At 57.4% G+C, this 18,106-nt stretch overlaps 2 protein-coding genes across 3 annotated transcripts in view; both read left to right on the top strand.

Moving 5' to 3' along the window:
• The window catches only part of GLI4 (GLI family zinc finger 4), a 413,072-nt gene that overhangs the window by 375,381 nt on the left and 19,585 nt on the right, over positions 1 to 18,106 (top strand). The window lies entirely within an intron of this gene.
• GPIHBP1 (glycosylphosphatidylinositol anchored high density lipoprotein binding protein 1) lies at positions 10,362 to 12,406 on the top strand. Of its 2 annotated transcripts, XM_065903200.1 has the most exons (5): positions 10,362 to 10,589; positions 10,923 to 11,012; positions 11,130 to 11,249; positions 11,842 to 11,952; positions 12,054 to 12,406. In XM_065903200.1, the coding sequence occupies exons 1-5, from the start codon at positions 10,538 to 10,540 to the stop codon at positions 12,287 to 12,289; spliced, it is 609 nt and encodes a 202-aa protein (XP_065759272.1). In that variant the 5' UTR covers positions 10,362 to 10,537; the 3' UTR covers positions 12,290 to 12,406. The 2 variants fall into 2 exon arrangements, with proteins under 2 accessions (XP_065759272.1, XP_065759273.1); XM_065903201.1 differs by lacking the exon at positions 10,923 to 11,012.

The raw sequence follows: 18,106 nt of genomic DNA on the forward strand, positions 1-18,106 counted from the left end.
GGACTGCTGCCTCCAACCACACCCACACTCAGAGGGCAAGTCCCGAACCCTGGTCTTGGCATTCAGGGCCCTCTGCCACCTGCTCTGGTCCGCTTCTCAGCTTTCTCTTGCCTTCTGCTCCCATCACGCCTGTCCTGCTGTGTTCTGCACCTGCTGTCCCCCGTGCCTGAGTCCGCTCTCTGCTGGGCACTGCTGTCCGCTGGGCGAGGAGCAAGTGCTAACCTCCTTCCTTCAGTCCCGCCCTCATCTGTCCGACAAATATTTATGCAGACAGCCTGGGACCACACTCAGGTGTGTGACTGCAGGCATGATGCCTGCCCCCTGAGCCTCAAGTCCTCATCTATAAAATGGAACCACGAAAGCATGTGAGGGCTGCACCAAACCCACAGGGAGAGAGATCACTGGGCACCCGGCCCAGGGCAAGTGCCGGCGAGAGGGCAGGCAAGCAGGGGACAACGGGGCAAATTGACAGGGGCTACCAAGTGGGATGAGGAGTAAAGAGAGAGGCCGGGGGTGTGGACAAGGCCTCTCTGATGGAGCCAGTGATCCTGCAGGAGGAGTGTCCGCAAGCTCCAAGAGAAAGAGAGCAGGAGTGTTTGAGGGAGGGCTGGGAGGATGGCTCAGGCCACAATATGGAAAAGGGTTAGATTTTGTCCCAAAACCTATTCGACTGGGCAAAGTCTTGAGTCTGGGCTTGAGTCCAGATCCAGCCATCCTTGTGAGAATTAACACATGCATTTCAGATTTAACACAAGGCCTTCTCCAAGGGGCTGGGGCAGGGCAGATATCCTGGGTGCCCTCCCACAAGACTGGACTCTACACCTTTTGGTCAGGTGGACACTGACTCTCTGTCCAGGATTTGGGTGACTGTGGGGTGGCACTTGGTGGCGGTCCCTGCAGATCACAGCCAACCTGCTCCTGGTTTGGGAATCTCTGCCGAAGTTCTGTCAGAGACTTGGAAGATCCCTGCCAGACCTAAGGCAAGGCAACCCACCCCCAATACCTGGGACTGGTAGTGTGGGGGCAGGCTCTCAGAGCCCCCAGTGACCCTGGGGTATTCTTGCCCTGGTGTATATCCTTACTTTTTTTTTTTTTTTTTTTTTTGCCATCCCATTTAGCTTGTGGGATCTTAGCTTCTCAACCAGGGATCAAACCCAGGCCCTTGGCAGTCAGAGCGATAGTCTTAACCACTGTACGTCCAGGGAGTCATCCCCTCCACTGAGCATGGCTGGACTCACTTCTAGTGAAGAGGGGGTGAGACCAGTGGGATGTCACTTCTGAGATCAGATTATTGAGACCGTCGCTTCTGATATGGGCTTTGCCTCCCGTCCTCTCTGATTGCTCATCCTGCTGGCAGCCCTGTGCAGAGGCACCGAAGCCTGCCAAAAACCATCGAAGAGACCACGGAAGTGGACCCCCCACAACCAGTGGAGCCCTGAGACGAGATCACAACCCCAGCCAACAGCAACTTCATGAGAGAATGTGAGCCCGAGGTCCAGCACTTGAGTTCCTGACCCTTGGACACTTTAAGAGCATGAATGGTGTTGTTTTAAGCACCTATGTTTGGGGGTAGTTTGTTATGCAGCAAAAGATAGCAGATGAGTAGGTTCTGGATTGGGCATGATGGAGGCAGATGCCAGATACCCAAAGAGTAACACCCAAGGAGTCTGCCCCCCAACCCCCAGGGAATGCAGCTCCAGGCCTGTTCCTTGGGGAGCAAAGACTCTGCTCTCCCCATGCTGGGCTTGGTTGCCAGGGAGACAGATATTCCTAACCCAGTTTCCAAGCTACTCTGCCTTCCTCCCAATGCACGTGGGATGGAGTCACCCTATCAGGATTTTTGCAAACAAGAATAAAAATCAGTCATGATGGGCAGAAGAAAGGGCAGAGTATCCATGTGTGGCCCTGGCCCTTGCAGTCTGGACAGCCCCTGCATGGAGCTGTCCTTGACCTTCCTGCTCCCCACCTGACCTGGCCCAGTGCCTAGATGCTGGTACTGGGACCTGGCCCTGCCTGGAGACACTCTGACAAGTACCCACAGCCTGTGGGGTGACCGTGTGACTGTTGCCCAAGTCGCGTGCTCTACTGAGGGTCGGGATGATTGGTGGCCAGATGCCCCCGCAGCAGAGCCGCCTTGGGTGGTCAGAACCATGGACAGCGTCAGAGGCGGGGCATGGGGGAGTTCGCTGCTGGCTGCCTTGCCTCTGGAGTCTGGAAGCCAACAGAAGCAAGCACCGGCCTCTGGGTCAGGCCCTGGCAGGAGAGGGGCAAGGTTGCAGTCATGCCTGAGCTGTGCTGCAGGGTTTCCTGGCTTGTATTTTGGGCCGACACCATCAGAATCCCTCCCAGCTGTCCAAGGTTGTGGGTCTGACCGTGGCCCCATCACCCTTCCTCACGGAGAGGGCCAGCCAAGGGTGGACAGGGACATTTGTTCACACAGTGAACACGTTAAGAAAGGCTGCTGAGCTCAAGGAGAAAGTCCTTGATCCTCAGGATCCCCAGAATAGTGGGGAACGGCCAACAAGGTGAGTGCTGGGCTGAATGGTGGCCCCCCAAATGATGCCCAGAATCTGTGAAGGTGATCCTGATTGGAAATGGGACTTTAAGGATGAGATCAAGTTAAGGATCTCGAGATGAGGCCATCCTAGATTTTAGAGGCGGGGGCCAGATCTAGTGTCTGGTGTCCTTATAAGGTAGAGAGACACAGAGAGAGGCCACATAATGGAGGCAGAGACCTCAGGGACACAGCCACATCCAGGGATGCCTGGAGCCCCCAGAGACTGGAAGGGGCAGGAAGGGTCCTCCCCTGGAGCCCGTTGGTTGTTGTTTTAAACCACAAGTTAGAGATTTGTTGAAGCAGCAGCAGGAAAGAGTACAGAGTGCAAGAGGCGCTGGAGAGGAAGGCGCCCACTCACCCGGCCCCAGCCGGCCACCCACCTGGAGAAGCTGGACGGGCCTCCTGTGTTCTGAGGCCCCCCGCACCTCACCCAAGCTCCTCAGGCAGTGCGCAGGGCCCTGAACCACGGCTGCACAGCCTCAACGCCACCCCCTCCCCCGAGCTCAGGACCTGGGCCAGTCCTGCCACCCCTGAGTCTCGAATTCCTCATCCACACGTGGGGAGAAGCACATCCCTCCCCAAAGAAGTGAGAGAGCTGGCCCCTTCCTCTCACGCCCTAGACTCGGGTCCCAAGAGGACAACAGGGAGAAGACATCCAAGGTGGTCATTCCTTACCTGCGGTGATCACAGTCACGTAGACTCTGGGCAGGCTTGGAGAAGAAGCAGAGCTGGGGCTTGGCCTAGGACCACCTGCCACACTCCACCCTGACTTGCGCTCCCCTAGGCCCTCCTCCCCACTCCTCCAGAGATCTAACCTCGCCCCTCTCCCACCACCTCCTTCCCCATCAAAACTGCTGGCAAAACCCTTGTACCTAAAGTTCTGCCACACAGCTGCCGGGAGCGCAGGTGGGACGTCCCGGGACGGGCCGCGGGTCCCACTGCTCCTGCTGTGTGCCGGAAGCAACCCCCGAAGGCCCTCCCCCCACGGCCCCTCCCCCCACGGCCCCGGGAGGGGCTCCTGCCCGGCCTGGGCCACTTCCAGGCTTCTCGCAGAGGCACGTCCCTGCCACCAAGTTTGACGTAAGTGATCCTCCGCAAGTTCAGACCCCTCATCCCAAGCTCATCAGCGTCTTCCCTTTCTTCCTGGAGCCTTAGGCCCAAACTTGCACGGCAGGCGGGGCCGCGCGGTCCTGTGCAGATGTGAGGTTTTGCACAGTGTCAAGCCCCCTCCCAGCGCCCCCTCCCAATCCCCCCTCTTGCACACAGCCCCTGCCTCGCCCACGTAACCTCTCCCCTGTTCAGGACACAAAGAGCTTCTTCACTCCTTTCTGCAGCTACAGAGAATCCCTGCAAAATTACTTTCAGAGTTAACAAATCACTGCGAGGGAGACGGCTCCCTGCTGCGATGGAATTAACTGCCCTGCAGAAGGCGCCCCTAAAGGGTGCGTTATCCCAAACGGGCGCCAGCAGCAAGGCCTGCAGCCTCCGGCGGGGTGGGCGTGGCCGGGGCGAGGCGGTGGGCGGAGTTGGAGGTGGGCGGGGCCAGCGCAGCCTCCTCCCAGGTCCGGGTGCGCCCTCGGAGTGCTGGCGCGCGGAGAGCCACGGATCAGCAGAGGGGTCAAGAGGTCTCAGCTTCTAGCACGTGGGGCTGTCCCCACGGCGCCTTCCGAGAGCTGCACAAGGAAGGAGATGCGAGAAAGTTTGGGTGGAGAATTAAGGCAAAGGGGTGTTTTCAAGGGATTTTATTTTCTTAATGAGAGACGCCTGAGTGTGTTTACCTGCAGGAGGAGAGGAACCAGTTCGGAAATTAAACATGGTATCACCGCACAATCCAGCAATCACGCTTCTGGGCACAAACCCCAAGGAACTGGGGGCAGGGACTGGGAAAGATGTTAGCACACCCGTGGACACTGCAGCATTCACAGTGCCTGAAACACGTTGGCACCCCAGGTGCCCTCGGAAGATGAAGGCTAATCATGATGGGGTCTACACATACACCAGAATATTATTCAGCCCTACAAGGCAGGGAAACTCTGACGCACTCTACGACAAGGGTGAAACGTGAGGACATTAGGCAGGGGAGAGGGAAGGGGGGTGAGTGTTTAATGGAACCAGAGTTTCGCTTTTGCAGAGGGAGGGTGGTGACAGCTATACAACAACATGAATGTCCTTCATGGCACTGAGTTGTGCATTTTAAAATGGTTACATGGCACTCAAAAAAAAAAAAATGGTTACATGGCAATTTTTTAAAGTATTTATTTTTATTTATTTATTCATTCATTTGACTGCATCAAGTCTTAGGCAGGCTGGATCTTTGATCTTCATTGCGATGTGCAGGATTGCTGGTTATGGGCATGCAGGATCTTTTTTTTTTTTTTTTTTTTCAGTTGTGGCACACAGCGTCTTAGTTGCAGCATGCAAACTCTCAGTTGCGGCATGTGACATCTAGTTTCTTGAACAAGAACCAAACCTGGGCTTCCCGCATGGGGAGTATGGAGTCTTAGCCACTGGGCAACCAGTGGACATCCCAACATGGCAAATTTTACATTATGTGTATTTTATCACTTAAAAATATGAGGGATCACCCACCTCCCAGAGTAATGGAAATAAAAGCAAAAATAAGCAAATGGGACCTAATTAAACTTAAAAGCTTTTGCACAATGAAGGAAACTATACGTTTATAAACTATAAACTTCAGAATGGGAGAAAATAATAGCAAACGAAGCAACTGACAAAGAATTCATCTCAAAAATATATAAGCAGCTCAAGCAGCTCAATTCCAGAAAAAAACAACCCAATCAAAAAATGGGCCATAGAACTAAACAGACATTTCTCCAAAGAAGACATACAGATGGCTAACAAACCTATGAAAAGATGCTCAACATTACTCATTATCAGAGAAATGCAAATCAAAACCACAATGAGGTACCATCTCACGCCAGTCAGAATGGCTGCTATCAAAAAGTCTACAAACAATACATGCTGGAGAGGGTGTGGAGAAAAGGGAACCCTCTTACACTGTTGGTGAGAATGCAAACTAGTACAGCCACTATGGAGAACAGTGTGGAGATTTCTTAAAAAACTGGAATTAGAACTGTCATATGACCCAGCAATCCCACTGCTGGGCATACACACCAAGGAAACCAGAATTGAAAGAGACACGTGCACCCCAATGTTCATCGCAGCACTGTTTATAATAGCCAGGACATGGAAGCAACCTAGACAAATGGATAAGAAAGCTGTGGTACATAGACACAATGGAATATTACTCAGCTATTAAAAAGGACGCATTTGAATCAGTTCTAATGAGGTGGATGAAACTGGAGCCTATTATACAGAGTGAAGTAAGTCAGAAAGAAAAACACCAATACAGTATACTAACGCATATATATGGGATTTAGAAAGATGGTAATGATGACCCTATATGCAAGACAGCAAAAGAGACACAGATTTAAAGAACAGTCTTTTGGACTCTGTGGGAGAAGGCGAAGGTGGGATGATCTAAGAGAATAGCATTGAAACATGAAGATTACCATATGTGATCACCAGTCCAGGTTCGATGCATGAGACAAGTGCTCAGGGCTGGTGCACTGGGATGACCCTGAGGGATGGGATGGGGAGGGAGGTGGGAGAGGGGTTCAGGATGGGGAGCACATGTACACCCATGGCTGATTCATGTCAATGTATGGCAGAAACCACTATAATATTGTAAAGTAATTAGCCTCCAATTAAAATAAATAAATTAACTTAACAAAAAAAAAAGAGGGAAAATAAAGGAAGAACCAAGAGACAGAGGAGAAGGGAGCTGGAAGCACAGGAGAGCAGAAGAACGCCTGGGGCGGGGAGGCTGGAGTGCCGGGGAGGCCACAGCAGAGGAGGGGGCTTCCAGAGGGTGGGTGACACTGGGCAGAGGGTGGGCAGGGTGCCAGTCTGGACATGGCAACCTCATGGGCCTTGCCCTGAGAGGCCTGGCTTCTCATAGGAATGTGGGGTGGGGAATCTGAAGGTGCAGGGGCAGGGGCGCTGACAAGCACCGTGGGTGGGGGTTCCACCACAGGCAGCCCCGAAGCAGGTGCTGCACACTAGGGATCCCCGGTGGGGCTGGGGCGGGGGGCGACGGCAGGTGAGACTCTCCGGAGTCAGTGTGGATGGGCTGAGAGTGTCCAAGGGTTAGAGAAAATTGACCTGCGGTCTGGACGTGTGGAGGCGGGAGGATGAACAAATGGAGGGTGGGCACCTGCAGTCAACAGGGGCTCCTCCACCCTGGTGCGTCTTCTCACAGGGTCCTGGGGTACGGGCGAGTGGGTCCCATAAGACCGCCCAGGGCCTACTCCCTCTGACCGGCCCACCCCTGCCCACCTGTTTCTTGATGATGGATTTCAGGAGAGAAAGAGGCTTGGGCCCCATCAGAAACCCTGGGAGCTGCCTCATTGGCCAGTCACTGTGGGGCCATCGGAAGCAGATAGAGAATCCGTAAGAGACCTCTCGTGGCCCCTGCCCACCTGGGAGGAGGATCTGGACTCTGATCTAAGAAGGAAGGCAGTCTCTTCTCCCAGAGAGCGTGGGAAGGAGCCCAGAGCAGGGAGTGGGGCATGAGGGCTAGCGCATCTGCAGCCATATCTGCCCTAAAGGCCCCCCTCCCCCATGGCTGTGTGCTGCCAGCAGGGCAGATGCCTTTCCCGCACCCAGGATGCCAGACCTCAGCCCCTCAGTTAGAAACACTGAACATCTTTTCCCTGGTCTGGGTCCGATTCACGTTGGTGACCCCAGAGACCTGGGGTAGGGGCTCATAGCCCAGGACAGGGCCACACAGCTCCCCAAAGAGAGCAGGGCCCTTGCCCACCCCCTCCAGCTCCCCCTCAACCCAGGCAGGAGGGGTGTGGACGACCAGTGGGCTCTGTCCACAGCTGGCGCCGAGGGAGGCCAGGCCTGGCTGGGAGGGGACCAGACCAGCAGCGCCCACGAGGCCACTCTCGGGAGCCAGCCCGACTGAGCAGGGCAGAGCAGGCAAGGCCAGGCCCACGTCAGGCATGGGTCTCTGGGCTGGAAGCTGGGCCCCAGGCTGCCTGGGAAGAGTGCCTGAGTGTGTGTGGGCAAGGCTGAGGGAGAAAGCACTGACGTCCACGGGCAGAGGCTCTAAAGTGGGCCTCAGCTGCCCACAGGGCCTCCAGCCCTCAGCCTTGGCCCTGGGAGTTTGAGGGAGGCATGTCTCCACCCCAGGGGTCTCCAGGGAGGGGTCAGAGAGTGCCAGGAGGGGTCGATCTTGCGGCCAGAATGCTTGAAGGCAGCTGGGTGGGGACGGAGCCGGCATACACTCACTCTGACCTGAGGACTAGGGGCCTCCCACTCCTGTGAGACCCCAGCCCTGGCCTGGCCTGGCCGTGTGACTACGTCTGCGTAGGCAGCCTGGGACGGGACGAGGGAGCAGGGCAGGGCTGGGGAAGAGGAGGGGGGAGGGGCACCCTGGGGTGCGGGGCTGGTGAGGAGGGGGCAGAGTCCAACCCCGGCAGTAATTCCTTGTCAGTAAAGTAGCGATGGTAACACTACACACTCCTAGAGTTGTTGAGGACCAATAAAGTGGTATTTAATTTTAACTAGTGAATTAAATGATGTTATTTTTTATTTGCATCTGGGCCAAGGAGGAGCTGGGCCTATCTGGGGGGTCAGGCGGCAGGTGGAGACCCCCTGCTTTCTAACATTTCTGGGAACCCCCATGGGGCCCTGCCTGGGAGCAGCTCCTAGAAGCCCAGGTCAGAGCACCTGCAGGAGGAAGGCAGTGTGCAGGGCCAGCATGCAGGCCACCATGAACACCAGCCTGAGGAACGCAGAGGGCAGGTCCTGGGCCATGAGCACGGAGGATGACCCTGTCTGGAGAGAAACTTTGGCCTCCAGATGGGGGCGGGCTAGGGACAGCTGACAATCAGAGACTAGAGGCCAGGCAGCTCCCCACAGAAGCAGAGGCTATTCAAGCAGCCCAGTGCCCAGAGGGAGAAGACGGTGCACTGGCTCAGAGGAACGGGGGCAGGAGGATGATGCTTGGTGGCTGAGACTTCAGAGGAATGCCATCCCAGCCGGCCCTGGGGGGCACTGTGCCGGGCGCTGTCCTACAGGCCAGCAGGCACTGGCTCTTGAAGGCCATGACCACTTCGAGAGTGCAGAAGCCCACGGAGTCAGGGGATAGAGGCCTGGGCTCAGGCTCAGATGGTCTCACCCAAGAGCCAGTTCTCAGTCTCTGCTCCAAGTGCCCCTGAGGATGTCCCACCCACGGGGAGACTCAGGCTGGGCAAGTTCAGGGAGCAGCCCCGGTGAACAACGGGGGCGGGCTCCCAGCCCTCACTCCAGGCCTGAGTCTAGCCTCCTGCCCTGGCCCACCTTTCGTTGGCCTCCAGGAAGGGGCTTCTCAGCGCCCACCCTGCAGCCCGCAGAGGAGGAAAGGGTGAGTGGGCAGCCCCCTCACACAGTGCAGCACTGGCAGGAAAAAGCAGGCTCCCAACAGTCCCGGAGGCCGGCTCCGGAGGGCAGGAGGCCAACACGAGGGACGGAGAGAGAAGGAGGAGTTGGTGGCATGTGACACGCGCAGGTGGGGCTGTGCGGTAATTAGACATGAGCCACAAGGAGGTGACAGAGGCGGAAACACAAGAGGTGGTGGATCAAGCTAAGCCCCAATCATCTGAGGGCCAACCCCCCGCCCCCACCTCATCCAGAAGGGGCAAAACTACGGTGTGGCGGTGGGCAGCTTACCCTGATGGAGAGAGCACGGTGACACAAGAGAACGCCCCCAGCTGCCCACGGCTGCCCGTGCCCAGACTAGACAGGCGCACAACCTCTCGCAAACCCAACTCATTATACCAACGTTGATAAAGTCTACAGGTGGTTTCATGCTCCACTGGGTGGGCTGTTCTTAGCAAATCAAGGGTAAGGGTGTGTGCAATAATGAACTTGTTAGAGAACTCGCGACAGGCGAGCCAAGAGCCATCACCGATCACTCACCCATGATCGCACCGCCTCCTCCCCCATCACTCCCTAACCCTAACACCTGCCTCCTCAGCGAAACACTATCACCACCCTGAAGCCAGTGCAGAACGGGCTGATTTCTTTTTTGTTTGTTTTTTTTTGGGGGGGGTTGTTTTTGGTTTTGGTTTTTTGTTTGTTTGCTGTTTTTTTGGGAGGGGCTGGTTTCATTTCACAGAAACAGACGGCTCTTCCTCTGAGAGTCTTTATCTATCCTTTATCTTCCTGTACTTAAGCAGGAAGCGGTAGTTTGCAAATATTTGCTAGCTATCACAAAGACTCAGATGTCTGGTCCAGTTTCCCACTGACCTCCTCGGTTGAAGCTCTCTGTCTGACAGATGGCATGCCACCCCAGGACAGGACAGCCTCGGGGACGTCAGCAGGGGCCGCATCCCAGGGAGAGGAGACAGCAGCACAGAGGCCCTGGGTGGGGCGGAGGGCAGCGGCGGCTGGCGGGCCCGCGCAGTGCTGGTGGGACAGGGAGGCCCAGCGGGAGCACCACAGCTGTATTTCACACCGAAATGCTCTTAACAAGGCCCCGGGAGATGACGCAGCTGACTCGTGGTTGACGGTGCCGCTCAGCGGTCTGCAGCTGGAGGGTCCACAAAGCCAGGCTCCTATGGCTGATACCCGGACCTGGGTCTCAGGGGGAGACATGGGGCGGGGACTGGCCAGCCCGCACTGCAGGGCTGAGGCCTTAAGGCTGGGGCGGAGCCGCTCGGGTGGGCAGGACACCCCACCGCTGCAGTGACTTCCCCTCCTCCGCCTCTGGAGTCAGGGTGGGAAATGACCATCCCTGGCCCAGTGCCTGGCCTGGGGGCCAGTGTGAGGTCCATTGTTTGAGGCTGGAGCTGGGGGGCCCGGGGCCCTGGGAAGCCCCCGGCAAGGCCCTTTGTCCCACTTCCCACAGATCCAGAGGCCCGGCGAGGCCCTGGTGAGCAGACGCGGCAGAAGTGGTAGCCCCGCAGGATGAAGGCGCTAGCGGCTGTCCTGCTGGCCCTGCTGTGGTGCGGGCAGCAAGGTACATGGGGTGAGGGGTGGCCCTGCAGCGAGAGGGACGGCCCGGTCCAGGCCTCAGACCCTCAGGGTCACCCCACCCGGGGGCAAGACGTGGCTTGGGGAGGACAGGGGGCACCTGCAGGCCGAGGCCAGAGGGAGGCGGGTGGGCTGTCCTGGGTCCACACGGGTCCCCAAACCTGCAGCCCCGGCCCCAGCCAGACTCTGGGGTGCCAGCGATCCTACCCACCCAACCCCACCCAGTCTCAGCCTCTCAGGCTTGGGGGTGCCCGCCATCCAGGGGCCGGAGTGTGGGGCTGTGAAGAGCCAGGGCCCAACCCCTACTGTTGCTGGCCAGGATGCTGCCAGGCTGCACGCCAGTCAGGAGGCGGGGCCGGGGCTCGGAGACTCAGGCAGCGACCTCACCAGCTCAGGAGGAGGCAGGGAGGTCAGAGGGACTGGGAAGGGGGTGCTGGACTGAGGGGAGGGGGCACGGCACTGGGCCCCTAGCCTGTGTCCTCTGTGCCCGGGTAGTGGAGGTTTACAGTCATCCCTGCGCGGCCAGGGAGAGGGCGGGCGCAGGAGGACGAGGATGACGACCCGGACGCTGGGCGCGAAGGCTACGACGATGAGGAGGACGAGGAGGAAGAGGAGGCAGGCGCGCCTGCGGGCAGCAGGGGCTCAGGTATCTGCCCACCCCGCCCCAGCATGGGGGCACGCCACCCTCTTTCTCAGCACTCGCCTGCGTGCCTCGAGGCTGACAGTGAGGAACCCACAGGAAGAGGCCTCTGCTGCCAGCGTCCCCGGGGGAGGAGGGGCCCCTGACACTCAGCACACCCTCAGTTCTCACCCTGGCAGTGACCCCCAACTGCCATCCAGAGGAGGGGGCTAGAGAAGGAGCCGGTCCTGGGAAGGGCAATGGTGCTGGGGCAGAGAGGTTAAATAGGAGTTCACCAAGCAGACCAGGGCACAGCAGAGCCGCACGATGGAGAGACCAGCGACTCAAAGGCCCTGGGTGTGGGGTCCAGTTCAGAAATACACAACTGTCCCGAGGAGGCAGGGCAGCGGGGCGGGAGAGCAAGGGGGCCAGTCCTGAGGTGGGGGCACAGGGAGCTCCAGCAGGGCAGGGTTTGAGGGGTCAGCGGAGAGTGGGAGAGGCGGACAGGAACTGGGAAGGGACCTCGCAGGGGAAGAGGCTGGGAAGCGGCAGGCCTGGGTGAGCCGGGGGCTCTCCGGGGCTGTGCCCTTCACGCAGCTGAGCCCACCCGGCCCCCCAGGGCCGCAGTGCTACGCGTGCCAGTCCCTGCACAAGGGGGAGAGCTGCCGGCAGGTGCAGAGCTGCGTGCTCCCCAGGACGTGCAAAGCCATTGTCTCCTCCTGGAACGCTGGTGAGGGGCCACCGGGGGTGGCAGGACGGCATCACCCACGCCTGTGAGGGGCCCATCCCTGCCGTGTCCTGTCCCATGTGACCTGCTCTCTCCCCCCACAGAGTCAGGTCCCCAGACCACCTACTCGGGGTGGTGTGCAGACACGTGTCATCCCACCAGCAGGACTGTGGAAGGATCCCTGACGACCATATCCTGCTGCCAGTCCAGCCTGTGCAACACCCCACCCTGGCAGGACCCCCAGGGGAGAGGGGCAGGCGGCCTCCGGGGGAGCCTTGCAACTGTGGCCGCCACCCTCCTGCTCAGCCTCCTGGCCGGCCTTCAGGCGATGGCGCTCTGAGTGGGGCGGTCCCTCCTCGTGCCCAGCCTGGCTTGCACCCTGGCTGGCCAGCACTCTGTCCACTGTCTCCTGTCCCCTCCCCCGGACCATGGAGAATAAACTGGAAGCACCTGTGGTGACCCCGCCGCACTGGTTCCTCTCGGCCACAGCTGCCCTTCCTCGGTTTCCCCTTCCAGCATCCTGGCCTTCTCTGCCTGCCTCTCCCTGGCGGATGGCCAGCACATGGGCCTTAGGTCCAGGCCTCAGCGGCTCACAGGGTGGGTCCACACGGCTCCCCGCCCCCAGCAGAGAAAACACTCACTGCATGCCAGTGGGGAGCCCACCCCAGTTTGCTCCCCAACTTCTTGCCGGAAAAAACTTCCATCCATCCATGTGATGGGCAGCCCTTTTAGGGAGGAGACTTGGGGAGGAAGGTTTCCTTGGCCTATAGGAGGAAAGGGCCCCACCCAGGGCTGCTTGGGGGTGAATGGAATTAATGAGGGGCTGGAAGACAAACAGAAAAGAGAGGGAGGCAGGTGGTGTATGGCTCAGATGGGACTTCGCAACCAACCACTCAGCTTGCAGGGGGACGGGGCAGAGGAGGGGCAGTCAGGGAGAAGTGGCGGGGCAGGGCAGGAGCCCCACAGCTTCCCCAGTCTCCACTGGACGGGTGTCACTGGCTGCTGGGCACTCGGCCTCCGTGACTGGTGCCGGGACGGAGCCAAGCCCCAGAGCGGGAAGGAGAGGGCTGGGCTTCAGTTTCCCCATCAGAGCGGTATGGAACAAGGCACAGAGGACCCTGGTGCCCACCAGCTCAACATCCCCTGTGCAGGGAAGCCCAGACCTCCATCTTGCCTGCCCAGCATCCCTGCAGGCAGAGTATCCTCCCACCGTCTGTTTTCCCCTTTCCTCACTAAGGGAAACCTCTTAGTAAGTAAACCCCACTGTCCTGGCACACAACAGTCCACCCGACGGAGGCGACACGTCTGCCCGGGGTCACGCAGTTGGTGGTGGCAGGTCCAGGACCCAGCCCGGGGCTTCTGGTCAACAGCAGCCTCCTTCCCGGGAGGCCACAGGCCGGTGGACAGCAGAGCCAGGGCGCCTGAGCCAGAGGTTGCAAGCAGCTGGATGGTGGCTAGATCCCCAGGCCAAGTCCAGTGTGAGGTACCAGTGGACAGTCACAGCCAGGGCCTTGTCACAGGGCTCGGCCAGTGACTCAAGGCCAGTCCCCGGAAGGAGAAGCCAGAGGCCCCGGAAAGCTGTATGGTCAGCCCCTCCCTCCCATCCAGCCCAGAAGCACCTCTGTGCCTTCCCAGAAGGCTGGCGGGGAACACGTCCATCCAGATCAGGGGCCCTGCTCCCCATGGCTGCCGAAGCAAATGACCACAAACCACACACACGAGTAATCTTATGGTTCGGAGGTCAGAAGGAATGGCAGGGCTGTGTTCCCTTGGAGGCCGATAGTCCATTTTGTGTGTCAGCGTGCCTGGACTAAGGGATGCCCGTGAAGCTGGCAAAACATTATTCCTGATGTTTCTGTGAGGGTGTTTCCCGAAGCACTTGGCATGCGAATGGTGGGCCTGAGAAAGAAGATCACTGCCCCAGGTGAGTGGGCATCACCCAGGCCATCCGAGGCCCAGGCAGAACAAAAGGCAGGAAGGACCAATTCCCTCTTCTGGAGTTGGGATGCCCATCCTCTCCTGCCTGCCAACGTTAGAACTCCTGCTTCTCGGGCCTTTAGGGGTCAGAGGGAATGACACCACCACGGCCCCACTCTCCTGCTTCCAGGGAGTGGACTGGGGGCTTCTTGGCCTCCAAGACTGTGTGAACTGATTCCTCTGTGTGTGTCTGTGTCCTGACCTGCTCTGCTAATAACAACACCAGTCAGCTTGGGTTAGGGCCACTCTCATGACCCCATGTACCTTAGTTCAGTTCAGTCGCTCAGTCATGTCCAACTCTTTGCAACCCCATGGACCACAGCACACCAGGCCTCCCTGTCCATCACCAACTCCCAGAGCTTACTCAAATGCATGTCCATTGAGTCGGTGATGCCATCCAACCATCTCATCCTCTGTTGTCCCCTTCTCCTCCTGCTTTCAATCTTTCCCAGCACCAGGGTCTTTTCAAGTGAGGCAGTTCTTCACATCAGGTGGCCAAAGTATTGGAGTTTCAGCTTCAGCATCAGTCCTTCCAATGAATATTCAGGACTGATCTCCTTTAGGATGGACTGGTTGGATCTCCTTGCAGTCCAAGGGACTCTCAAGAGTCTTCTCCAACACCACAGTTCAAAAGCATCAATTCTTTGGCGCTCAGCTTTCTTTATAGTCCAACTCTCAAGTGACTACTGGAAAAACCATAGCTTTGACTAGACAGAACTTTGTTGACAAAGTAATGTCTCTGCTTTTTTAATATACTGTCTAGGTTGGCCATAACTTTTCTTTCAAGGAGTAAGCGTCTTTTAATTTCATGGCTGCAGTCACCATCTGCAGTGATTTTGGAGCCCCCCAAAAATAAAATCTGTCACTGTTTCCATTGTTTCCCCATCTATTTGCCAGGAAGTGATGGGACCAGTTGCCATGATCTTAGTTTTCTGAATGCTGAGTACCTAAATCACCTTTAAAAACCTCCGTCTCCAAACACAGGCCCATCCTGAGGTCCTGATGTTAAGACTTCAGCTCATGAATCTGGGGGCGCAGTTCAGTCCATCATAAGGGGCTAAGACAGGGCTCTGTTGGGGGCACAGAGCACAGTCAATATCCTGAATTGAATTTAAAGGAAGTGTTTGCCAGGGTGGTGGAGATGGGGAGGAGGGGCAGGGGCCTGGCAGAGAAGGCTTGTCCCAGGGGGATCTGCAGGCAGACAGGAGCTGTGATGGCTGGAGCTTGGTTCAAAAAGCCAAGACTCGACTCCTGAGCACCAGGCCCCATCTGTGGCCTTCACGTGCACGGCTGGTGGCCAGGCAGGGTCGCCTGCTCCTGCTGGCTCCCTCAGTACTCTGCCCATCTGCTCCTAAGGTTGCCTATGTCCCCCACAAGCCCCATAGCAACAGCAGCCAAGGTTGGAGTGCCAGGTCCTTCCCACAAATCTTCTTCATAAATGCAAACAGGCCTCTGCCGGCCTGCAAACCCCATCCCCTGGGCCTTCTCCACCCCCTCTCCAGCTGCAGCACCAACCCCACTAGAAACCACCCCTGGGATCCCCTCAGGTCCTGTGTCCCCACCCAGCCCTGGAGTTGGCAGCAAACTCAAGGAGAATGCTGCATTTCCTTCTTTGCTGGGCTCACCCGAGTTACCAGTTGGACAAGGGGCTCGGGGGTCCTGTCCCAGCAGGCAGATCCCCCCTGGTCACCCCACCCCACACCGGTTCCATTCACTTGGTGTTTTTCTCCGGACTTCCGCAGCACAGGAAGCAGGTGGCCATGGTCACATTTCCTGTCCTTGTTCTCAACCATGAGAACTAGGTGAGGATAAAGCAGTGACCCCAAAGCAGGACATTCCTGAGGACAGAGATTCCCGGCCGTCGGCCTTGGACAGACCGAGTGGTGCCCTCCGGGGACCGCCAAGGTTTGCAGAAGCTGATGGACTCAGGCACTGGTCAGTGGCAGGAGTTGAGCAAGTCCGCTGACTCTGTGGCATCCAGTCCCACCAGGAACTCTCCGGAACAGAGGGGAGTCAGAGCCATGGCATTGGAAGGCATCAAGCCTGAGAACAGGGGTCTGGGGGGGACATGGGGATGCAGAAAGGCAATTCAGTGTCAAGGATGGCGGTCAGAGCAGAGCAAACCTGCCCTCACCTGTGGGATCAGGGCGGCTCTGGGTTCCCACAGGTGGAGAACTGGTGTGGGGGCTATACTGGAGTAACGTGGCAAAAACCACCCCTCGGGATGCCCCCTTACTCAGCTTCATAATCCTCTCAGAAAGAAAGGCGGGATACTTGGTGGAGGTGGAGGCAGGTGGGATCTCAGCCCCACAGAGCGGGCGTCCTAGAGAGAAGCAGTCCTGTGAAGTCCCAACCTCAGGATATCCTGGGCGAGAAACCCTTGAAAGCCGCGGCTGCTGGGACACCCCCAGGGCCAGGCTGTGATTCCACCAGCTGCAGATAGAGTCCTCCTCCACCCAGGGTGCATGCATACCATGCGGGAATGCCCAGCTTCCCTTGCCTGGCCCTCTCCCCATCCAGGCTCAGGTAATGCCCAAGGATTTACCTCCTAGTAAGTCTGTAAGTGCATGAACATCGGGAAAGTTACAGAATTGGAAAATGGATATAGCTACCACCCACCCCTCGCCATCAGCTGTAAGCCTGAGGGGGCAGATGTTAGCTTTCCTAAGTATATTTGTGTGACATGTAGTAAAGGAAAGGAAACACCCACAGTTCAGTAATCAGTGTCTAGGAAGAACCATAATAATGTCGCCCGACTCCTCCAGTCCAGTGCACGCTCTCTGGATTTACCTCGGAGCCACGACAGCTCCAATTTCCTGAATTGCAATTCCTTGGGCTATTCCCAAATAAATTTGCTTTTGCTGGTAAAAGACCTGGCTACCACTATATTATCGAATATAGTATAGTAGCAACAAAGAGGGAAAAGAGTGGAATTTGGTCTTGAGTATGTTGAGACTGCAGTACTTGAAGCTCCTGCAAGGATAAAGTCTAAGGGACAGATGCACAACAGGAGCCAGAGCCAGAGACATGTGAGAGAAGGCAGCATCTAGGGGCATCAGGGCCAAGTGCCCATTCACTTGATTGCCATAATGAGAGCCCCACCACCTGCCAGGCTACTGGAAGGACACATCAGGAAATAGAGAAAGCAAAACAGCCCACCCCCAGAAGACTTGTTTTTCTGGTGTGGGAAGGGAAGATGAACATAATAAACACAATAATAAGGAAATTACATAGCCTATTGGAAAGTGGAAAGTGCTATGTAAAAAAGAAAAAAACATAGGGAAGGGTGGTACCAGGAGGTGGAGGAAGAGGCAGAATGCTGTGGTATTACAAAATATGATCACCAACAGTGCCGGTGTCGTCCAAGACGTGCTCCTAAGAGGTGATGGGAGGTTAGGTCTCCTCCTTACTAGTCTCCTAGTAAGGAGACTTCACCCTAGCAGACTGGGGCCAGAGGCTTTCCACTGGCCCTGAAGGAGCACAGAGCGGGTCACGTGGTAGGGAACTGTGGGTGATCTGAAAGACCTAAGGTCAGCCGACTGACAGCACAGAAGAAGCTGGCCCTCCGTCACACAGCCACCAAGAAAGGAAACCTGCCAACATCCACACGAGTGTGGAAGCAGATCCTCGCCGCACGCCGAGAACCTTGACTGCGGCCTTCGCAGGCTGCGCAGAGGACCGGCTAAGCCGCGCCTGGACTCCTGTCCCACCGTGATAAAACAACCGGTGGATAGGAAAAGTGATATAACCGTGATAGAAGAACCCGTGGTACAACAAAGGAACCCTGATATCACAAATAGGTATTGTTTTCAGCTGCTAAACTTGTGATAACCAGAAAACTCACACACCCAGGGCAGTCAGAGGTAGGGGTCCCCTCTAGGAAGTGAGCTCTCCATAGGCGGTAAGTGGGAGTGAGCCAAGGAGACAGCTGGGGACAAGTGTTCCAGGCAGAGGGAGTGGCCAGTGCGGCTGAACGCAGGCCACAGCAAGCCTGCTGCTTATGTGGAACTCAAACAGGTGGCGGGGGTGGGGGGCACGAGTGAGAGAGGGGGTGCAGAGGGGAGCGAGGAGGGCTGGGGTGAGTGATGGGGGCAGGAGAGGAAGGGAGGGAGTGCGGAGGTCAGTGGGGCGAGACTGGGTGGGCGGCCGGCGTAAGGGGGCGTCTGTTGCGACCCGAGTG

Source organism: Muntiacus reevesi, chromosome 12, assembly GCF_963930625.1.
Source record: "Muntiacus reevesi chromosome 12, mMunRee1.1, whole genome shotgun sequence".
Taxonomy (NCBI): Eukaryota; Metazoa; Chordata; class Mammalia; order Artiodactyla; family Cervidae; genus Muntiacus; species Muntiacus reevesi.

Excerpts from the sequence above, each read along its gene's own strand:
- GPIHBP1 (XM_065903200.1), top strand. The coding sequence starts at position 10,538 with ATGAAGGCGCTAGCGGCTGTCCTGCTGGCCCTGCTGTGGTGCGGGCAG. Across the intron at positions 10,590-10,922 it reads GCTGTGGTGCGGGCAGCAAG|GATGCTGCCAGGCTGCACGC; the intron begins GTACATGGGGTG and ends GTTGCTGGCCAG. Across the intron at positions 11,013-11,129 it reads GCTCAGGAGGAGGCAGGGAG|GGAGAGGGCGGGCGCAGGAG; the intron begins GTCAGAGGGACT and ends CTGCGCGGCCAG.